General features: G+C 42.0%; 2 protein-coding genes across 4 annotated transcripts in view; both read left to right on the forward strand.

Moving 5' to 3' along the window:
* MOB3C (MOB kinase activator 3C) overlaps window positions 1–13,297 on the forward strand; it is a 35,519-nt gene extending 22,222 nt beyond the window's left edge. Inside the window, exons 4-6 of the mRNA XM_083619647.1 lie at window positions 4,405–7,272; window positions 7,340–11,806; window positions 13,000–13,297. Of these exons, the coding sequence (XP_083475773.1) occupies window positions 4,405–4,434 (30 nt within the window). The 3' untranslated portion in view covers window positions 4,435–7,272; window positions 7,340–11,806; window positions 13,000–13,297. The remainder of the gene's footprint in view (window positions 1–4,404; window positions 7,273–7,339; window positions 11,807–12,999) is intronic.
* MKNK1 (MAPK interacting serine/threonine kinase 1) overlaps window positions 11,446–23,737 on the forward strand; it is a 37,731-nt gene continuing 25,439 nt past the window's right edge. Inside the window, exon 1 of one of the 3 annotated variants that reach the window (XM_083619642.1) lies at window positions 11,446–11,543. Coding sequence is in view for 1 of the 3 variants with exons in the window: in XM_083619640.1 (XP_083475766.1) it covers window positions 15,779–15,782 (4 nt within the window). In the remaining 2 variants the exon portion in view is untranslated. Of the gene's footprint in view, window positions 11,544–15,529; window positions 15,783–23,737 lie in introns of those variants that run through there. The other 2 variants (XM_083619640.1, XM_083619641.1) reach the window with 2 other exon arrangements.

Here is a 23,737-nt window from a genome sequence, read left to right on the forward strand (position 1 = left end):
TAATAAACCATGGTAGTGCAAACCATGGTTTTCCTAACTATGGTTTCAGGTGCTCTCTGAATTGACAAACCTATAGGCATAGCTACGTTTCTAAATGATATTGCTTCATGGAGACAGAGCTTATGGCCTCTTTTGACCTTGAGGAACCAGGCGAGCTTATGAATAAGACTCACTCTCTGTGTGTTTGTGTGTGTGTGTGTGTGTGTGTGTGTGTGTGTGTGTTTCATGGCTAGATTCTCCCCCATCAATTTACCAGCTTTGGAATACTTTAAATTAAACATTCTGGGCTTCTTTTTCAGAACTGAGCCTCTAGATAATTTCCTTCATTCTACTTGGTTGTATAAAATGAATGGCTTTACTCTCTTGGCCTGAGACTAATTTTAGAGATGTGTCTCCTAAGGAAACAATAATTTGTTTTGCTAGGGTAAAACAGATTTGTTGCAACAAGTAATAACATTGGCAAAGCCTTGGATTATTTCTGGGAAAGACAGGAGCTGCTGTGGGGACCTTTTCAGCATAACGAATGTTGTCTGATGTAGAGATGGGTCACTGTTTGTGTCAGGAAGAAAAATTAAAGGACTTAAACAAGCTGATGTGGAGGTGGTACCCAGAAGGTAGGAGAAAGTGTGAACAAAAGGTGGGGAAATTGGAAATCTGAAGTGTGAAAATAAAGGTAGAAAATGAAGCAGCATCAGAAGCAACTGAATTTTCAGACTGGCTTTCACTTTAAGCCAATAAAAACAACAACAACAACAACAATAATTTGCTTGAATAATTATTATTGGTTTAAAGTGAAAACCAGTCTGAAAATTCAGCTGCTTCTGAGCCAGAGTAGATAGGCATGATTTTCACACACACACCCTGCCGGGCCAGCGCCCTTAGTTGGGACCAATCTAGCCAACCCCTAGATATGCCCCTGCTTTCCTCGGCACAAATCTGTTGCTTTTGTTTAGGAGATTTTTTAGTCTTTGCCACACACACACACACAAAGCTGCATGTGTACATACTCACTCACACATATTCCTCACTAAAAAATGAGTGGGAGATGAATACTTGCAAATAATATACTTCAACTCATTTTTTTAAGTTTTCAGATATGTGGGTGGAATGACTAGGCTGTGGGGGTGGGAAATATTGTTTTAACAGAAGCATTAAGAGATCTTGATTGGAAAAGCAGAAACTCTCACTGTGTTCCCCAGGCAGACAGAATCCTGGAATTGATGTTTCTGTTTTTTTGTTATTCTTCAGAACTTGAAGATGGTCATGAATGTTTGGACTGCACAGGCAAATGTTACATAATAGAACATGTTTTCAGTTTTCATTTAGCTTAAAACAAGAATAAGCCCACTAGCTAGAATGGGACTAATACAAACCAAGTGCATTCAAGATGTTAGCGACTTGTCTTTTCCAGCTTCTCATGCTGTGGGCTTCTGCTTCCAGGGCTTAACCCTTTGTCCTCAGATCGAAGCCTTCTTCAAAAGAATCTATTTGGCACCAGCTGGCATCGCCTCTTTGTATGTGGTTGGTCATCTCTCCACCCCTCCTGCTGCCCTTACTAACTCTATTGTGGCAATTCATAGATGGTCTGACGTATTTTCAAAGTGTTGTATACAACACTACTGTTCCACTCACACAGCAGAATTCTGTTTGTGCAATTGAACTTCCCCCTCCTGTCCCCTGCAGCCCTATGCACATGCTCAAAATCTGCACCAGAGAGTTGGGGGACCCGCCGGAGTGGGTCTTGTGGGAGCATGGGGAAAACACTGTTGCACACGTGGACTTCTACTTGTGCAGTGTCAAATGCAACCCAAAGACTATGAGGTTCAGATTTGCTCATTCCCACTTCCACCGGCATTTGGAATGTTTGTGACAACAAAGAAAATGCCAGTTTATGAGCATGGCAGAAAACCCAGGAAACTGGTTTGTCGTGACCATGGATGCCCCAGGAACAGGACTGAAACCTGGAGGTCTAAAAAGCTGTTGGCAAAATGGCTTTCAAAGAGCCCCGCGCTGAGATTTGGCTCTGTGAACCTGTTCCCAACATGAAACAGGCATGCACAGCCAAACTGAGCAGGATTTAACCCCTGCCCATCAGCTGATGAGCTGGAGTTAAATCCTACTGCTTTGGCTGCATGCATGAGTTACCAGAAAGGGAAGAGAATCAACTGCTACCAGCCTGCTAGCCACTGAGGTCACCCACCCTTGGAGTGAAATCAGCTGATTGGCAGGTGGGTGTGGTTTCTTTAAAAATGACCTTACAAGCCAAATTTGACCCCCTGTCAGGCCAAGAGGTTGAAGGTTCCTCACTCCTGATTTAGACAAGTGACTGATCACATGCCACAATAATGCATTTATATTGGTGCCTCTATTACTATAGATTTGCGTCTGGTGAATTCACATGAGCAGTTCACCTGGTGATTATCAGATGATAAGCTTTCATTGAGTTGTGTAAGCTTCTCTTTCAATACTGTACTGTTCAAATATCATAAAGAGATTCTCTCCATTGTCATTCACAAATGACGTTTCTTCCCATGCTCCTCAATCCTTTGCACATAAAACACATGGCTATATAAATCCAAACTCAGAAGCTTTTTATATGTAAATGTCACTCACCAGTTCAACCTCTTTTCTTCTTGCCAAGTGATATTTGATAGGATGTTGTTTTTAACTCCCTTTTACACATATTGTGCATATTTCCTTTTGTTACCTATGCTTTCTTCATGGTATTAAAGGAAAACAGCGAAGATGTCGAAATTGGATTCTTTTCAGACCCAACACAACCCTTTGTGGATTATCAGCTTCTGTTGACCCTTTTGGTTATCACCAAGGCAACTCAAAGAGACACTGAAATTCTGTCCTATTTTTTGCTTCATGTGTCTTGCTTCAGAATCTTATTTCTTTCAAACCTAAACGCTTTAGGCTGCTTTAAGTTGAAATCAATTTAGAAATGTAATAATGTCTACCAAGAAAAAAAATCACTGCATTGTCTCAGATTTCTTACAAAACGTTAAGAGTTTATTGTGAAATAAGTGAAGGGGGATTTATTTTATTTTATTTTTTATGCAACAGATTAATCCAGAGTCTTGAGTCATATATTTCCCCTGGATTAACTGACACATTCAATGAAAAATTGCAAACATCCATCAGATCAAACTAATTTAATTTAATCAGTCTGGAATATTGTGCATTGGTTGAAATCATGAATTTATTTAGGTGGTGAAGGGCAAGTCCCTTACCCTCCTATGTGCAGTATGGGGATACGAAAAGAGTCCTTCTATCAAAGGAACAGTCTGTTGGGGGAAGGGAACCTTTGCATCTAATTCATGCTATATGCTAAAGCAGCATAGGCTGTCCTTAACAGCAGTGTGTTGACTTCCCACCCTGGGACCCTGCAGTTGGCAATAACTGCTGTCCGTTTATCTTGAGTATGGTAGTAGAGAATGTGGTGGCAGAGCAGTTGCAACAGTTCTTAAAGGGTACAGACTCCGGGTTCAGCCGTGGTTTTGAGACTGAATTAGCTTTGGCTAATAGATCACCTGCATTGAGAAAATGCAGAGCAGGGGTCTGTGAGTCTGCTCTTGCTTCTTATTCTGTTGGCAGCTTTTAATACCGTTGAGCAAGGTATCCTCCTAAGACGTGCTTTGTGGGTTGAGTCTCAGAGGCACTGTTTTATACCAGTTAGAAATTAGAATAATTCAGGGGTATTAAAATGTAATAAATAATTACTGCACAGGGGACCCTCAGTGGTAGGGTTGGTCATCCACTGATAATGTTTATAGACTGTTCACATTTTGGAATCCCCAAAACATATTTTGGGGAGAAGGGCTAGCTGTCTGACCAAATAAATATTGATTCAGTTTGGAAAAAGTATGTTGGGGGTGTGGGTGGGAGTAGGCTCCCATAGGCAGCAAAGTGTGCCAGCAACCATGCTTTTCAAATGGACCCCTAGAAATTTGGACTACAAAACAGATTCTTTGTTTGGTTGGAGAAATGCAGCCTATTCAGATAAATTTTAATACTTATTGCCTGGAAGATGGTATAAAACACCTGCCACATTTTTTTTTTGTCCTATCTGCTATGAAAGCTAAAATTACTGTGTAGAATAATAAAAGGATATAGCTATTACTATGCATTAGTAGGCTATTTTCCATTTTTGTATGCAATGATTAAATACCCTGGATTATAACACGGTAACAGAAAGCCTCTTGATACTGTACCCATTCTGCGTCACTGATGGGATGAGTGGCTAGACCATCCGTAATCACTTTCAAAGGTCCCAACCCTATGAGAGATTCAAGGTCTTTTGTATACCTTGTTGAATCATACAGTTGTTTTCCTAAAGGTTTTGTGGACACAGACTTCTTCTTAAAAAAAATTACATTTCTTTTCTTTTTCCCCTCACAGAAAGAAATGACAGAAAGGATTTGCCATTAAGATCATTCGGGCATCATTTGAACGGACATACTGTCCTCATGAGGGCCTCACACGGTGATCTGAACGACTACTGCTGGGAATATGAGGAACTTTGTGTTCCAGGGACTGAAACGTTTGGAAATAGTGGACCCCAGTACGTCCAGTAGACATATGGACCCAATAACATTGTGTTCCTGTCTCTTGTACTCTGCCCTAGTGGCTGTAGCTGTGTGTCATTTTGTTTTCATTTTGTCCTCCAGAGACTCACCTCCTCCTAAGTTGTTTCGCACTTTTTTGAAGCGCAAAGGGGGAAATAACCTGAGAATTCCTCCGCCGAGACCCGAAGAAAAATGATGAATGTATTCCACACAGAAGACTACGTTCATCCCCTTTAGTCTATCAAAGTGAAGAAGGTTCACAAGCAACATGCCCTGCCTTGTACTGGATTGGGGGAAAATGGTTCACTATCACCCTATCCTCCTCCATTATTATTTTTAATGAGCTACTGATTATTCCTCTCTATATATGCTTTCGTCAGGAGAACCAGAGATGCTAGGAAGATACCAGACCACTAGGAAGGCTGGATTGGAAGAACATTTCCCCCCAGTAAGATGTCATTTGTAGAAAATAATATTAGTATTAGAACTGAGTGGAATGAAGCAACTATTTGCTTCAGTTTTTCCTCAGCTTACAGAGCATCCACACAACAGCCCACATGCAAATATTTGCAGTCTTGTACATCAAAAACAGAAGGCAGGAGCATCTCAGTAAGGTGCCAGCAGAACACATCTCTTCAGGTTGCACACGTAAATGAGCCACTGTGTGTGCTGAGGGGAAAACACAAGCCCTATGAAGACTGATACCAATCCCAGAAATGGAATCAGTGCCATAAAACAATCAACAGTTGCTAAAGAGAATTGAAGTTATGGAGCATGCAGATCTTGTCCTTTTGAGGAACTTTGATGCATTTTTTTTACCTATAGAAAATACAGACTCTTTAGAAGGAGTCAAATTAATGGTTCCTCTAGCCCAAGACTCCCTACCCCATCTGGTGGTGACTCAACAGCTATTTACAATACTTTAGCTGCAACCCTAAACACACTTTCTAGAAGATAGCCCCCCTTGAACACAGGGGGCATTATTTCTGAATAAGCATGTATAGAGCTGTGCTATTTAACTGGAGGTGCCAAGAATTGAACCTGGGATTTTCCTACATTCAAAATGTGTGGTCTACCACTGAGCCATGAGTCTTCCTTCCCCATAAAACCCAGTGATCATTTCCCCATTGACTGCGACTCTCTTCTTTTGAGAAGGGAGGGAACAATATTTTTTCTTCACTTTTTCCTTAAATGACCTGAGCCACATGCATCGATGAGTTTTATTAGTCAAGATTTTATACTTTCTACAACAATATTTATATCTTGGGTTGTCCTACTTTTTCTGTCAGTGAAGTTTAAATATTAAAATTGCACAGATTTTTTTTTAACTGACAGCACTTATTTGTGACATTTAAAATCCTTATGCTACATTTTCTCCAGGTAAGCAAGCAGATAAAGAAAATCATTACTTATCTGCGTCATGAAAAACCTGTATCTTATATGTGTCTTCTCCCAATAAGAAAAGAAAGAGATGCAAGGAGATAAAGACCAATGCATACAAGTGCTACCACAATAATTTCTGCTAAGAAAAGAAAAACTAAAGTGTTAGATGTTCTTATTCATATTTCTTTGGTATTTTCCCTTGCTTTAATTTTTTCAACAGCTTCACCACCCAAAGGTCATTGTCAGCTTTTTTGTCGACCGCATTTCAGCCTTCCTTCTTTCACGAGAGCGTTGAGATGCTTAAAAATATTTGTGCTGAAACTGACATAACCCGATTGGCCTAGTGATAATGTGGTTTGAGTTATTTGTTGTGCAACCCTTCAACATGCTTTCGGCAGACATGTTCTGAAGCAATCATAAATCTTCTGTTCTCTAGGGATTCACTGATCCTCGCTACGGATTCTTGATAAGCCACCCAAAATGGCATCATGGGTTTCTCTTGACAATGTCATTTCCCATAGACAGGGATTGTTATTCTTTCTCAGCCTGAAGGTGTTATTAGTATGATGGCATTACTGGAAATCAGCCACTTCACCAAGGGCCACAAGACAGTGGAGGGTGTGCCAAACATATATTACGTGGGTATGCATGTGCCCTCACCACATATACAGAACATATTTAGATTACAAAGAAATACGCTCACCAGGCACCATTCACTTTCTCTCTCAAATGCTGAGAAAGGTATTTCAGTAAGACAGAGCTTACCACCACCACCACCACCAACTGCAGCACTGTGGTGAGGAGGGGGACACTATCTTTTTCACTACAGCAAGAAGTGAGATGCTTTCCAACAGTGCCTCTTCCTGACCTTTCAAAGGCACCTCTTCTTCCTCTTGCATGCCTAATATATGGTTGCTCAGGAAACAGGAAGGACCACTTCTTTGGAAGATACCCACTTGGCTGGGGCATTAGTGGGCAATTTGAGGGCACTTGACAGGTCTGAGCCAGCCTATAGGCTGTGGACTTGCCACACCTGTTTAAATCTGAGTTGATCAGTGGTTTGTTTCAAACAGGGAAATGGTTAATACAGAGTTTGCTGCAACACATACACAACCCACCAACTCTTCTCCCAATTAACAGATACTTATTACAGGAAGAGGACGCGGGTGGCACTGTGGTCTAAACCACAGAGCCTAGGGCTTGCTGATCAGAAGGTAGCCGGTTCGAATCCCTGCAATGGGGTGAGCTCCTGTTACTCGGTCCCTGCTCCAGCAAATCTAGCAGTTCGAAAGCACGTCAAAGTGAAGTAGATAAATAGGTACCGCTCCAGCGGGAAGGTAAACGGCGTTTCCGTGTGCTGCTCTGGTTCGCCAGAAGCGGCTTAGTCATGCTGGCCACATGACCTGGAAACTGTACGCCGGCTCCCTTGGCCAGTAAAGCGAGATGAGTGCCACAACCCCAGAGTCGTCCGCTACTGGACCTAACAGTCGGGGTCCCTTTACCTTTATTACAGCAAGAGAATCACTCTCACTTGCTTGCTCTTTCTCTAGTAGGGTCACAAAAGAAATATGAAATGAAAAAAGCTCCTCAAAGTATAAAACACTCCATGTTGCTTCTCTGACCTTCAGAGAAACAGCTCTGATCATTCTCAGAACTAACACATGCTTCTGATGGGCTGATGCTACTACAGTGGACTGTTTTTTAAACATTCCTGACTCTTCCCATGCCTGCTAAAGTAGCTGTGCTGGACAGGCCTCCTAAGAACAGCTAGAGTAAGAGTTTTCCTACTGGGCTTGACTTTCTGGCAGCCCAGTCAGTCATATGGCTTTTTCTGCTTAGAGACACTTGGAAGGAACCTCTTTGTCTTAGTATACTTTGGGATTAGGATTGGCTGTGAAGAGAGCCGATTGACCAGAGAACAGAAGATTGACAGAAATGTTTGCAGAACTTCTCTGAGCTCAAATAGAATTATAAAATGTGTGTGGCACAATAAATAGTGTGTAGCTTTGAGATTTTGTGGGGGATTTTAAAAAACATTTCTTGTCATGACTATGCCCTAGTGGACCAGCCTCCATTGCTTGTATCTGCCCTGTTGTTTCTTGTGGAATAGTGTGGTTTGATGTGTTTTACCCAAAACCACCTTCAATCCAAGTTAGGGAAAAGAATGACCTAACTGCATTTTAAGCCAGCAATGTGTAGACAACAACAGTGTTGTGTGAGTGTGTTTTACAGAACCCTGACTTTAACCGTTAGTGTTTTATGACCTAGTTACAGCAATCCAAAGGTATTCACATTGGATGAACTAAACTACTAGACCTGGGTGTTGCTGTAGGAGGACAATTCTGATTCATTATAAACAAGCTAGATTACCTGACTTCCTGGTTTTTCCAGCTCTACCATTCCATAAGTCAGTTTATCAATGTCAATGGGAGAAAAGCGAAATGCTTTTTTTGAAAACGTATCATACTTTCCCTTGGTACAGACATGTTTCAGCATAATTGACTCAGTCCTTAACTCAAAATGTGTCATCCTAAATTGCATTGGACGTCTATGGTTATATTGATTGGGAACCATTTTTCCCTATTCATGTTCTATGCCTTCCCACTGAGACTTTGTTTATGAGGCTTGGATGCTGATACGATCATTTTTCTTGCACCATTTATCAGCAACTACAGATAATATAGTGTTATTAATTTATGTGTGTATCTTGACAGAAGTGCTTTGATGCAAAGGGGAAAGCTGAAATGTAGATTTTAAGCAAGGAAGCTTCTATTTGAGCAACTGGAAAAGTTCTGACTTGGTTTATAGGTCTCCATAGAAACATCACGCACACACCCTGACCACAACTACAATTCCCATTATCTCTGTCACTTGGGTATGCTGACTGGGATTGATGGGAGCCACACCCCCAGCAACATTTGGAGGACCACAGGCTCCCTATCCCTGCAGCAGGTAGCATGAATAGAAGATAAAAAGAATCTGCTTGTAGATTGCTGGATGATTTGAAGTAGATGAGCAAGGGATCTGGACTCCCAGTGGTCTAGTAACAGCAGCAACAAAAGACTCTTTAGCCTGCAATGTAGGCTGTTAGACTCTCCTATCTATAGCAACTCAGATGTGGGGCATTCCAGTGTTTGTCTCATGAAAGTAATTGGCTCTAGCCTCTACGCTACCATTTTCCAGGTGACCCCACTCCCTATTTTGTGATGGGTGACTCTCCCATTAGTAGACTTTGCAGTTCTTGGAAAAACCCAAAGTAGATTCCCTAAAGCCTGAAATCTGCCCACACCTAGCCTATATGATTCCTTGAGTCTCTCTCATTCTGTGACGCCAGCAGAACTTATTTGGGACTATACATTATATAACCATATACATAACCATATATTTCTACTTTTGTCCCAATAAATTTCTGTGTCTGAGAAACGTTTGTCTTCTAAAGCTCTGAATTCTTCCTCCTTCTGAATTTTTTTATCTAACTGCATGTCCCTCCATTCATAAAGCTAGGTAAGAGTCTGGGAGTGAGCGCATTCTGTTGTTTGCAGGATGTGCTTACACAACAGACCCTGCTTCACTTTTCTTTGTGTTTCCACTCCTGCCTCAGCATCATCCACTTCCCGTTTAACTTCCTCCCTTCTGCCTTTAACCAGGTCACTTTAGCAACACCCCACCTTTGTCCACACCCTTCTTCAAATAAAAAAGGGCAATTGCCACTTTCTCTCTGGTGGAGTCAGTTGGAAATGTTTGAGGAAGAAATGCGCTATTGCAGGTTGGGGAGCTCTATGCTGAGTGGGGAAAACACTGTTGTACAGGTCAAATCACGGCGGAACACTGCCTTAGAGTGTTTTCTGCTAAACTCTGCATATGAAGCTTTACGCCGCACCTTTCAAAAAACTTTCAGCGTTCATTTATGCTGGCTCCGAATCATGTGTTTCTATTTCTTTGCAGTTTCTTGAGCGCTTTCGCCCTCTGGCATCACCACACCTGGATAATACTGTAAATAATAGTGTCAGTTTAAGTAGCCAATTTAAAACCTGGGCCACCATATGCAAAGAATGTATGGAACTTAAGTAGCGCTGCTTTGTGCCTTTAGTCTTTTGGATACACAATACAACAACTTGAGACTTGCAGAAGGTTCCTTTTAGACTGCAGGTGACTGGTTGTGGACGGCATTAAGCACTATTTCCATATTACTACTTTTTCTAATGTGTTATATTAAGATTGCAATAAGGAAATGTTTTTAACATCAGAACTAGGCTAGATTAATGCTGCAAAATATAAAATCAGTCTAAAGTTTCTTAATACTGTACAGGCATTCTTGGAATCGGCTTTTGAGCACTTTCGTGTACATGTACACACGTGCATCTGATAGCGGCTGTTCATGGCTAAAATTGAGTGGTTACACGGATGGCTTCTGGAAAATACTGCAGACCTTTTCAGAAAGATTGCCCAGGACAAGTCCATGAGGTAAAGAACAATCAATCCTCAGAGAGGTCTGACTTGCTCTGATCTGGCTGAATAATGGTCACAATCCATAAAACTATGACCCATTTTTGCCCATGGACGAGATACCTTAGAATGGGCAGGCATCCTTCTGCACAGCTAGGCTGCTTCTACCTCTCCTCCTCACCATTAAGGGATTCCAGAGCAGATTTGTGGGGAGGGGAATGGGGAGAAAGGGAAACCGAACTCTTGTGCAATTTATGGGTTCTAGCCAACTAAGTTCTATTCGGAATAGACCCATTGAAATCAATGGACCTAAGCGAGTCAATGCCATTTATTTCACTGTGCTTCCTTGAGCAGAGCTAATGTTGGGTGCAACCTTACGTCTTTTCTTGGCGTTAGTTGCAATGAAACAAGAGGCACATTCTTGCTTCCTCCATAGGTAAACACTCATGATGGACTTCAGGTTTCCTTCGTAATATGAGGATTTAAGTCAATAGAGCTAGTGAGATCATAGCTGACCAAGGATAATAACACAGGCTTGGATTTCCTCCTCATTTTTTTTGTAAGTTAAACCCCCACCCACATTGATTGGAAAGCCACTTTAGCATTGGTTACTGCCTTCAGCAAAGCCAGCTGTCTTTGTGTCAAATAAAGTAAGAACACATATAGTATCAAGCGATTTATTACACAGGATCTTGACACTAGAGTCACAAGTCTGTCGATTACATTTCTTCCTCTTTAGTTCATAGCAGCTATTTCTGGAAGTGATCTGGTCACATACACCCTGATGGAAGAGATGCTATCTTTCCTTGGATCAAGACAGGCTTTGGGTCATTTTCCAAGAGTGATACGTGTGTATATTTCAGAGAGTGAATTGAAAAAAAGGAATTCTACAGCAGTCAGGGGTTGTGACACAGCAAACAAAGTTGAAGACAGCATACCAGTCTTATTTCTAGTCAAATTAGAGGGAGCTTATTTATAAACCCCTTACTCCTAACTGGAATCAAGTTACATCTGGCTAAGCTGGATGGTTATTCCTTTCCCAGGTGCTCTGGGAAAGCTGACACAGTGAGTAAGCACTTGCTCCAGGTCCTTGGGATGTGATGCTTTTCCAGTGAAGATATCCTTGTATATTATTTCACTACAGTAAGTTCAAAGTTATTGTTATTAGGAGGAGATAAATGGGCAGAATATGCTCTGTGGTTACAGGGCTTGCCAAAAGAGAGGAGCGGGTTATAACAAGATGAAATGCAGGATTCAAATTTGGAATCTTTGGTGTGGACTGTACTATTAAGAGGAGGGAAACATCTAGTGAATGTGAACTATTAGGCTTTCATACAAGCAGAATGAAGGAAAAGAAATTATTTTAGAAATGATAATTTCCAAACGGATAATTAATGATAATTACCGTATTTTTCGCTCGATAACACGCACCTGACCATAACACGCACATCGTTTTTAGAGGAGGAAAACAAGGGAAAAAACATTCTGAATGAAACAGTGGATGTATCATTTTTGTGCTTCATGCTGTGGCCACAGACATGTGATCTGATGGTGAATTTGGGGTGACCCAATGCAAAAATCCTGAGAATCCCTGTGGATCCATGCTTTGTAACCACGTTTTTCCACCATTGCAGCCCCAGGCAACAGTGGGTGTGTGATTTTGGGGGGGGGGCAGGCTGTAGCCATGGACATGCTATGTGCTCTGATGGTGAATTTGGGGTGACCCAATGCAAAGATCCTGAGGATCCATGTTTTGTAACCACGTTTTTGCACCATTGCAGCCCCAGGCAACAGTGGGTGCGTGATTGGGGGGGGGCAGGCTGTAGCCATGGACATGCTATGTGATCTGATGGTGAATTTGGGGTGACCCAATGCAAAGATCCTGAGGATCCATGTGGATCCATGCTTTTTAACCACATTTTTGCACCATTGCAGCCCCAGGCAACAGTGCGTGTGTGATTTTTGGGGGGCAGGCTGTAGCCATGGACATGCTATGTGATCTGATGGTGAATTTGGGGTGACCCAATGCAAAGATCCTGAGGATCCATGTGGATCCATGCTTTTTAACCACATTTTAAGTGGGGAAGGAAGGAAAAATACAGAATGGACAAGGAGCACGAGAGGGGTGTGCAGAGAAGCAGCTGGCTAAGAATGCAGGAGAGGGGTATAACGGGAGGGAGGAAAGGAAGGCAAAAGTTTTCCCTCACCTACCCACCCAAGCTCTCTCTCTCTCTCTCTCTCTCTCTCTCTCTCTCTCTCTCTCTCTCTCTCTCCTGCATGTTTTCAGCAGCACTGGAGCACAGAGACGACACTCTGCTTGCCTGGAGGGGAGGGGCTTTCCCTGCTCTTTGTTCCGTTTGAGCAAACACAGCAAGGAAACAGAGAAGGGTGGGCAGTAAGACCCTGAGGCAGAATGCAGGAAAGCAGCCACTTCCTCTTTTCAGGTTTCCCTTCTCCGAGACGCGCGATTTGATTTTTGCCTGATTTTTTTTGCCATTTGGCTCCAGGGACCACACATTCGCTCAATAACACGCACAGACATTTCCCCTTCCTTTTTAGGAGAAAAAATCTGCGTGTTATAGAGGGAAAAATACGGTAGTTGACTAACCTCACTTGTAGATATTGTAAATGTTAAATATTGTACATGCAGGACTTGGCAAGTGGATAGCTGATGGTTAAGGATAATATTTTTTTTAAAAAAACACTATTGTAATATAAGGTTAATTGTAAGGGATGGAATGTGAATTAGAAATAACTAGGGCAGCAACAAGAAGAACCTTCGGACACATCAAGAACGGAACATGGGAAACCACTTTTTGGAAAATTTGTATTAAATTTGTTTTAATGCGGCTGATTTGGTAAAAAATTGGAAAAATCAATAAAAATGATTCAGAATTTTTGCTTCCTCACATGATCCAGGATGAAGCCTGGCACTAGGTAAGCTGGCTTCAAATCAGGAGAGAATCACAGTCTCCTACAGTAATAAATAACACTCTTCTATCCCAAACAAACAAGAGGTCCTGTGAGGTTTAATATACCATGGGTTTTTTCTTGATACAACCTCCTAGCCTTGATTGCTTAACTCCACTCAAGCACTTGGCTGGGTTAGTCTGCTGTCACTATTATTTAATTGTGGTCAGAAACAAAATGAATCCAACTGTGTCATGGGGATAGCCAGGATTTATGTTGGGGATGGGGACAGAACCTAAAAAAAGGTATTTTTATTTATTTCCTTGATGGGGGCAGCTGCCCCCTGTCCCCATCTGGCTATGCTCATATTTTGATGTCGTACTGATTTGTTGCCTTTTCTTTGACAGCATTTAGATGCACACAGGTTGCCCTCTAGACATCAAGGTAAAAGTCAGTCGACTGGCACTTAGGGGTAGAGGTAGGGAAGGAGGAGATGTTAACAGTTTGTCACAAGGTCTCCCCTGCATTTCAACTATCCTTGAGTAAAGCATGGCAAACTGTGGCATCAGAGTCTCGCTTTGAAAGAAAGTACAATAACATACCCACCCAAGTAAAGTCCTTCCAATAACAAAAAGTTGCAGTGTATATTTCACTGTTTATTCAGATCAAGGCTTAACCTGTTAGCACCCTGACCTCCTCCCCTTAAGTTGCAGTAGCACAGAGTGTTACATTACATTACATCCCACTCTGCTAGTTGTTAGTCTTGCCCACTGGAAAACAAAAATTGCTTATATGGAGACTTGGTTGAAGACAAAATTTCCTGAGGACAAAAACTTCCATTTGCATGATAGGCTGGTAGGCAGCTGAAATCCTGGAGTCCCTTGCTGATTTTCTTCTTCTTCCTGGCTTGCAAATCTCTAAGAAACCAATGTGTATGCAATGTATCAACCTTGATAAAGTGAATCAAGAAAAGAAGAGAAAGTAAGCAGGGAGGTGAAGAAATTTTCAAAATGCAAGCTGTCAGCAATATGAAAACTAAACATTGCTGAGGGGCATAAATATAGCACATATTGCTTTTTGGAGGGAAAAAAGTAGCATGAGCATGGTATGATAAATTTTCAAGGGTGAGGTTGTGGGTGTAAAAGTTTGTAGTCTTGACTCATAACTAGAATGAATGTCATTTCACATCTAAGATAATCACATTTTCAAAGGTAGGATCATAGAACTTGACCTATACTCCGAGTCCTGTAGTGCTTTCATGCTCTTTATCGCAGCTTGTAAAACAGTGATTGAATTGCCCCCCAAACCTCAGGCTTTTATATACATTATTTACACAATGAGTCCCGTCTGATTGGCTGATTCTGCTTCCCTCCTGGAGCCTGATTTGTCTTTTCCTGCAGGCCAATCAGTTGTTGCATTCTACATCCTACCAGCCCAATAGGCTGATTAACTTCCTCCTGGAGCCTGATTGGTCTTTTCCTGCAAGCCAATCCGTTGTTGCATTTTAGGGTCCTACTTGCCTATTATTCTAGGAACCAAGCTTAGTACATAACATAACTGTAGAGTTGGAAGGTACCACAAGGGTCACAGAGTTCAACTCTGGCCTGCAATGCAATGCAATACCTCATGGTCCCAACTTTTGCCTTGCTCTGTTCCGTTACACTTTGCAATGGGTTTACCTTAATTAAGCTCATGGCTTGCTCAAGAGACAACTCATAGACCATTTGCCCTGGCCTTCTTAGCCCCACCCTAGATGCTCAAGTCCCCTGATTTAGGCAGTTTCTGGATTCTTCTGCAAGGGTATGGTTTTTGTCATGACAATTAAGCATAGCCTTTGAACTAATTTTTAGCTCTCCCATGACTTCACAGGCCAGAGCTTGAGCAGCAAGCGGGGATCCAAATTTGGGTGCGTGGGATCAGTGTTTTTGTATAACAGCTTTTGGACTATGAGGAACCAACGGCCTAAGCCGTGTTTCTGGCATCCCCGCTGCCATGGAGAGCTCGCCTGCTCTCCCAACGCAACGCAGCCTTCCTATTGCGTCTGCCATCCGGAATCGAGAGAGAAAAAACCCCACACTATAAAAGAGGGAGCCAGCCCGTTTCGGAATGTTTTGCGCATGTGCACAGACTTCTCCCCACCCGGCCTGCCCTTGCGCGCGTGCGCCGTTTCCTCCCGCGACCGGCGGGGCATTCCTTGGGCATGCGCTGGCCCGGCCTTTTAAAGTCTTTAACCCTTGAGGGGCGGCAGCTGGCCGGCGAGCTTATCCGCGCTCCCTCGCTCGCCCTTCCTCCCCGTGGCTAAGCGGGAGCCCCGTCCGACGGGGCGGGAGAGGGCCGCGGCGTGGCAAGCGCGGAGGCGGGCGGAGCGGGGAAGCGCTCGCTTCCGAGGAGCGGCCGGCGCCGGGAAGCCTGCTGGGGGGAAGCCCTGTCCCTCGGGGGGCCTCCCAGCTTCTTCGGAGCCCGAAGGGATGGGTGAGTTAAGAGCCGCTCGTTATTGGTGGAGGAAAGGAACTCTTCACATGCTCAGAGGCTTCTGCAATGATGCTCCTGTGTCTTGGGGGTTTCACCTGAGCTCTGCCAGAAAGTACTTTCTGGACCTCCCCGGGGATGAGCGTGGGAAACAAGGGTGGGCGCAGGGATAGGGACCGTCCATAGAGCAGAGAATTGTTTTCTTTCATTCTTTCTTCCACGAATGGGGAAAGTGGGAGGGGAGGAGTCTTCCCTGATGAGGCGATACGTAAAGTGGCACAACAAATAGGAGGAGTAATTGGATAGAGTAGAGGTCTCCTCTCCCCCCCACCATGTTGGTTTTGTGGTTAGCAGTGCACTCTGCACGTCCCCAGTTTCCTTTTGGAGTGGTAGAATGTGTGACTTCCCTTTATGAGTTGTAAGTTAATGCAGGAGCTGGAAGGACTTTTGAACTCGAGGCATCAGAAAGACAAGTCATTTCCAACTTGTCAAACTCACAATGAGATTTGAGGTTTGGTTTTGTAGGCGGCTGTTACTGTGCCTGCACTAAGCTGAATAATACTAGATAAGGTACAAGGAGATAAAAGAGTATCTGTTTAGTGGACTAACACATTGAGCTGAGAGAATAAGAATATTTGAGGTTTTTACAGAAAGTCTTTTCTAGCCTGCAGAGTCTGCTTTGTAGTGCTCTTCTGGGAGTACAGGAATTTGTCAAGGGTTGTATGTAAGCTTTGTTGCAGCCTAGGGTTGTTGCAGCCTAGGAGCAGTAGCCACGCTAGAGAGCTGAAGCACCCTGCACCACAGGTATTGGGAGCACTAAGTCATGGTTCCTTTGCCCTCAAAGTTTAGGATGTAAGAATTGCCTCACTGGGTTACATCATGGTCCCTCTAGTTCTGCAATCTGTTGCTTCTGAAATCTTGCCAGGAAAATGTGAAAGTAAGTGTTGGCCTTCCCTGTATATTGCTACAGCTAGCAGCTGTAGATATGTCCTCTCCTTAGGACAGTGATAGGGAACCTGCAGTACTCCAAATGTTGGACTATAATTCCCATCACGCCAGACCATTTACAATGCTGGTGGGGCTGGTGGAGTCCACAACAACATCTGGAGAGCCACATATTTTCCATCCTGCTCTCATAGGAGTTCACCTGCTCATTCCTCTGAACGGAGACTCTATGAAAATTGGATTCAACAGATCTTGGGGTTTTGTTTTGTTCTTTGAGAAAATAGTCCTGTGGAGATTAACTTCCAATTCACACAATTTCTTTACACAATCATTCAGTGCCTTTGCTGGGGTTATAATTTTTTTCACCTTCCGAATAGTGGTGATGCTATGCATTCCTATGTTTACATTCAAATGCTGTTTTATACTTCGTATGCATGTATTTACTACTACTACTACTACTACTACTACTACTACTACTACTACCAGGCCCTCTGTGTATTTCTTAAACAGAAAAAAATTGCCTGACATGCAGTAACATCTCGTCCATTGCCTGAAAATAACGCATCAATTGATGTAGTCAAGGCCCTCCTTTTCTTGTCAATGAAACTACAGTAGACGTTCTTGGAGATAGTTCAGGAGATAGTCCTGGAAATGGCATAGCTCCTTGTAGTTGTGCATTTGTTCTGCACTACACACAGGGCCGGATTTAGGTTTGAAGAGGCCCTAAGCTACTGAAGGTAATGGGGCCCTTTATATGTCCAGCTGTCCTTTGTCAACAACAAATTGCCACTGTTTTTTGTGTTGGTTATATGGTATATGGTAATTTATGGACCTAATAGGTACCTAAAGCCATTTGCACATAACAAAATATGTATTTTATCAAAGTAATTGATATAGAAATGAGCAAACCAGTGATATGGGCGGGGCCCATTACTTACATCATAGGAGCCTACACAACACATAACACTGTTGCTGTATGTAGGTTTTATTTTATTTGTTTTTTATCTTATATTTTGGAAATGTACATCCAGGTGTTTTTTTCTTTCAATTTTTTGGGGCCTCCCAAGAGAGTGGGGCCCTAAGCTATAGCTTGTTTAGCTTATATGTAAATCCAGCACTGACTACATGGCCAACTAATGTTGACAGATATTGTGGGATATTCTTATTTTCTAGGGTGCATACTCGAATCCTTATTTGGGGGCAATGCCTTTTCAAGTACTAAGCTCCATTGAACATAGTGGGATTTACTTCAGAGTGAACATGCACAGGATTATTGATATTGAAGGGCAAAGTATTTGTTTTTGTTTTGAACTTGTGTATCTGTTTGCTGCCTTGGACTCCTTTGGGGAGGAAGGGTGTGATATATAAATTCAATAAATAAATAAATAAGGAAGAACCTTAAAGCATAGTTAAAAAAAAAAGGCTTGTGTTAAAACAGTCCTAATTAATTTCAGAAGGATTGCATAGAAGACTTCTCTTACCCCAGGACTGGATTTTCTTTTTTTGGCCTGGGATTTTAATGTGTTTAGAGGGTTAATGGGGACTCAAAGGTAGTATAATGATAAAGTGCTGGGAGTGAAACATATGCTGTGGACATCTTAATGATTCAAGTATAGGACCTTATCTTGTATAAATTTGGCTACCTCTATTTGCTCTGTAACAATAAACCAGTTATTTCTGATCTTATGATGCAACCCATCTCATATTTTAAGTCAGTCTTGAGTGGGTTCTGATGAGATCCTGTCAGTGCCTCTCATGAGAGGTTATTACCCTTTGTAGTTTGAACATTTAAATCAGGTAGGTGGCAAGTGTTACTTTAAAATGGCTTGTGGATCGACTTTCAAGTTCTGTGATTGTCACATAAAGAGATGGTGTACAGAACTCTGAGAATCTCAGCAATATTGTGCCTGTTTTGCAGGTCAGGGATAATTTTGCTACTTTCAGTCTTTCCACACATGATGGGTCACAATAATATTTTGGAATGGAAGATCTTCGCTTGTTCTGTTGAGGTAAAATGTGAAGAGCCTCTGATTAATTCTTCATGTTCATGAGCTGTTAATTAATTAATTAAATGTGTATGCTGCACTTCCTCCCAAAGGGAGTCTAGATTTCTTGATACATTCATGTCCAATAATGTATATACTGTATATTTAAAAATAGCTATGATATGGCTTTAGGAGGAGGTTTTGTCTTAAACATGCCGCTGACTATTTCATCTTTCTAGAAATGAGGTCTCCAAAGTTGGAAGAATCCTAACATATTGCGGAGGTTTAGAAATTGGGTTCCTAACCAAACCTGTCTCTCCCCCCCCCCCCAAAGGGCTTCAAGTTGACATCTGCAGGGATGGACTACCTCCTTAGTGAGCCGTTGTTCAATGCTTCTATTCTGAGTAATGAATCTGTCTATAACATGCTTTAAAAACCACCCATGTTGGAAAATCCACTAAGAATTCTTTTTAAAAATCTTTTTATTCTGGATTCCGTAGGCAGATGCAATGGCTAAAAGGCAGCCTATAAATATAATTAATAACTGGCAAGACAGTCCAAACCCTGGATAGGCAGCAACAGGGGCAGTTCTGCATTTGCAGCCCCATTGCTCGTGCTGCCAAAAGGCAGTAGCGGCAGGCAAATCACTGCAGAGTGACTGCAGTGGAACTGGGTTCAGATCCAGAAGATCCTGGCTCAGCTCTTTTCCCTCCCTGCTCCCAGAATGTCCTGGTTTGAGGGTTCTTGCAGGCTAGCACCAGTGGGGTATTCTGATAGTGGTCCTTCCATCCGCCTGTTTGGTGGACAGAGTGGGGAACATTCACCCGATCCAAATCCTCTTTCCCTGCCCTCTAGCCCAGTGCAAAAGGAGTTTGGATTGCAGCATAAATAATGCAGCCTGTTGCTGTGCTCCAGCATTCCTACATTTAGAAAGTTGTTCCTAATACCCTGCCTAAATCTTTGGATGCAGTTTGAGCACATTCTTTCTTGTCATCTGTTTTAACCAATAAAACCAATTCCCACGCTTCTCAAGGCAAAAAATGCTTCTGAAGACTCTTAGTTGTATTTTCTCCATTCTTAGCTCTTTGGTAGTTCTCTGCATGTCTTAATTTTTCATGTTTGTTATTCTTACATCCAGCTGCTTCATATCTTTAAGCATGTTGACCAGAACTGAATGTACTCCTCTTGCCGTTGCCTTGCCAATGCAAAATACCTAAATTCCAGCGTCATACATAGTACCGTATCATTGCAATCCAACATGGCATTGCTTTTCTTTGCAGTGGCACTACAGTACATTGCTGAGTCATATTTATCTTTTCATTAGCTACAATTCTCAATTCTAGACTCTTGAAATTTATACCATCTTAGTGCTACACTGTGTCTCCATCAGCACCATACATTTAAAGCAGTATCATGAGCAGTCATAGCTTCCCCTAAAGGATCCTGGGAACTGTAGTTTGTTAAGGGTGTTGGGAGTTCCCTATTTCCCTCACCAAACTTGTTCCTAGAGTGATTTAACAGTCAATTTCTGGGGAATGCTGGGAATTGTAGGCCTGTGAGGGGAAATGGGGCTTCTTAACACCTCACAGCACCCGTAACAAGCTTCAGTTCTGAGGAGTCATTGGGGGAAGCCTTGACTGTTTAAAGGGGTATGATATTGTTTTAATTGTGTGGATGGGACTTGTATCCCAATATCCAATCTGCTTATCTCTTCCATAGGTTTGATAATTGGGGAATAATCCACAAAACGCTTTTCAAATTGCCAGACAGTCAGATACGTTGACCAAAATGCCTTGCAGCAGGGTAACTCTGAGCCTGATGGCAGAGGCAGCTTTTCCAAGAAGAGGCGTAGATAATCAGTGGCTGCACTTTAGATGCAAGTACTGGAAGTACTGGTTCCATTTTGCATTGTATGCAACACGGTGAGCAGCTAAGAAAAGGTGAACTTGCCCCTGAGAGAATGACTCACAGAATCGCAGGAGGAGTCCAATAGAGTTTCAGGGAAGACAAGCTTTGTTCTTCTCAGAAGTTAGGGAGATTTTATTGGGTAGTGTAGAGCACTTTTTTACCCTGCCCCCAACCTATCATTTTTATTTCCTCCCTCCTTGCTTACGAGAGAGAGAGAGAGAGAGAGAGAGAGAGAGAGAGAGAGAGAGAAGGAAGGGAGGAAGCAAATCCTTGCAGGCCTTCTGTTTGGTCCTTAGTTTCAAAGAGTGGACCTTTCAGAGTCATTTTCTTCCTAACCCTCCACAGGATATTTGGAGAGCACTTGGGAGACTTCTGGGAGGAGGAGGGAAAAAATCCATTTGCACAACATTGGATCTTGCCCAATGTAACTTTTATAAAAGCTTCACTCTTAAATCTCAACAGACAAAGCTGTCAATAATTCTAAAATAATAAGCACAGATTACAAGTTATATATATATATATATATATATATATATATATATATATATATATAGTAATTTATTAGCTAAGACTGTATGGAAGCAAATGCATTAAACAGATAGACTGCTTCTATTAAATAATAGTTGGTGACTCCGCCCAGTCACAGTTCTAGGCTCTCTCTATAGAAATAAATATATTCATTCACTTTCACTGTTATCTCTCTGAGGCTTCTTACATTGCATTTGTTTTCGTACTAAGAATACAAAAGTAACCCAGCTTGTTTTTGCGAATTTTGTTGTATTGGTCTACTTTGTTCCTACTGACATGCTGCATTTTTCTTGATTTTGTTGTTGTTGTTGCTTTATTTCTGTTTATTTCTAGGAGCATGTTGTCAGTTTGTACTCCACCCTTACTGGGAGGATATATAGTAAATCTAAAACAAGGTTTATAAACTAAATAGCTCATTCCTTATGTTGAACACAAATCTCCAGGCAGTGTGAGGTTTTGCAGTTGTAGACTCTGTCACTCTCTTTTCCTTTCACTCAAAGGTATATGTGGTGTGAGAGGCGGGCTAGGAGCTTCTTTTTGTTGACTACATGGCAAATTCAGACTGTCATTCTTGGACTAAACTTCCCTGGGAATTAGTCTTTTTGGTTTTCGGGACAATGTGTGCAAAGAAAAATGGTTCATGCTGGTGAGTAAATCTTCAATCAGGGATTGTAGTGATTAAATATGATACATGTATGAGTGAACGGTGGCTTGGAGGGTAGATGAGGAGGAAGAGAATGTGACATATATATAACAAGATATAACAAATTTAATGTCACATTGCCAAATAATTTGTGGGTTTTCTTGAGAAAAGAGATGCCCACAAATGCGTATAATCAAAACATACTTTCCCTAGAAAAATTCCATCTTTATATTAGGTAAGGAGACAAACCCCAAGTATTTGAAATGAGATTGGGAAGCTTATTCATAGATCCTTTAATGTCTGAAATAACTGTTCTCGCTTGGGGAAATTGTAAAATGTTGATTCACATGCTATATACACTAAATGTAGGGGAGGAAAATAACTTTTTAAATCTGTTTAAGAAAGTTGTTGCATTTGACCTGTAGTATCACTCATCTTTGCTGTGTGTGCACTCTCCCACTAGAAATTTGAGACTGGGGGGAATATGGTGTCCACTTCTCAATGACATTATTCTCTTTATAAACATGGATAGTCTAGTCTGTCTGTCTTGAGCTATGTTTTCATCTTTTGCTGTTCCTAATGAAGCAATCCTTGGAGTCATCATCCATAGCTCAGTGGCAAAGAACATGGCTTGGCATGCAGAAGATCCCAGGTTCATTGAAACTGCATTGCAAATATACTGTCTGTTAAGAAACTAACCAAACTCATAGCACCAGTGCAACAACGCAGTTTGAAAAGCCATCCAAAGGACTGTGCTTTTTGAAGGCAGGCACCTTTTAAAAGTCTGTTTAATAAATAGGTGGGGCAGGGTAGATTGGGATCGGTGAGGAGCAGAACTCAGTTCCAAGTGTGCTGGTGATTGTTCCTCTGGACCTGTGCTCAGGAGACAAGAGGAACTTAACTTACAAAATTGGTGCAGAACCTGCTAAATTGTGAGATTCTTACAGGCAAAAGTACAAGTGGTTGTCTTTTTCTAGTAGTATTGATTGTGCATTACATGCTGAGAACAATTGTGCTTTTTTAAAACGTGCAGAAGAGTGCTTGAATACGCCCTTTGTTTGTTCCATAAATCTTGGCTTATCCAGGGGTCGGCTTTGGAATGATTGCCTTGTGTTTCTCTGTGTTTTGTGATGACGGCAGAGTCACTACTTAGTCTGCCCAGAGATCCCTTTTGCCTGAGTGTATTCCCTGCACCAAGAGATCTCAAGTTCTACAAAATCAAAATCAGCATATATAAATTAAGCAAATGTGTGTAATTTGCGATATTTGGCACAATTCTTCCATTCTTACTATTTCACATAATGCATTATCCTTCTTGTTTTGGGGGTGGGCATCTGACTACTAGAAAATATAGTCAGCAGCTCTTGAATGTTACTGAGCACTGCAAACAGACTTCAGAACCATACCAACAGAAAGATGGCTCTTTTGATGAAAACTAAATTCTGTGGGCGTGCAAGACTGCGTGGCATGCATATGCACATCTAGTTCTGCAATCTGCTGTGAACCACATGTGTATGGGGAAGTATGAGTTTTTTGTCTGCAGGAACCCGCAGCTTGCTTGAGAATTGTAGTTGCAGTGCACAGTTGTTCATGAGAAGTACTCTGCTTTAGGGAATTGAGAAACAGAGAGAGAATGGAAAGGTTTACTTCTCAGAACATAAAGTCTGCCCAGTCAAGATCAAATGGCATCATTTACTTTCTGTCCTTGGGAAACCCTGAGTGCTACCCCCATAAACATTATCCACCCCATGCCCTTATATAATCTTTACCAAATGAAGAGTCTCTTTAATGTTCTGCTAGGAGTTAGTGTTCCCAATTAATGAACCTTCCCTGAGTTCAGTTTGCCCTCCTGGAAACATGCAACTTTGGCAAATGTGCCTCTGGTGAACTAGTTTATTAAGAAGCTGGATTAGAACTAGGACTAGGAGGTAGTAAATGTCTCCAGTTGC

The sequence above is a fragment of the Podarcis filfolensis genome (genome assembly GCF_964270895.1).
Source record: "Podarcis filfolensis genome assembly, chromosome: 6".
In the NCBI taxonomy this organism is placed as follows: Eukaryota; Metazoa; Chordata; class Lepidosauria; order Squamata; family Lacertidae; genus Podarcis; species Podarcis filfolensis.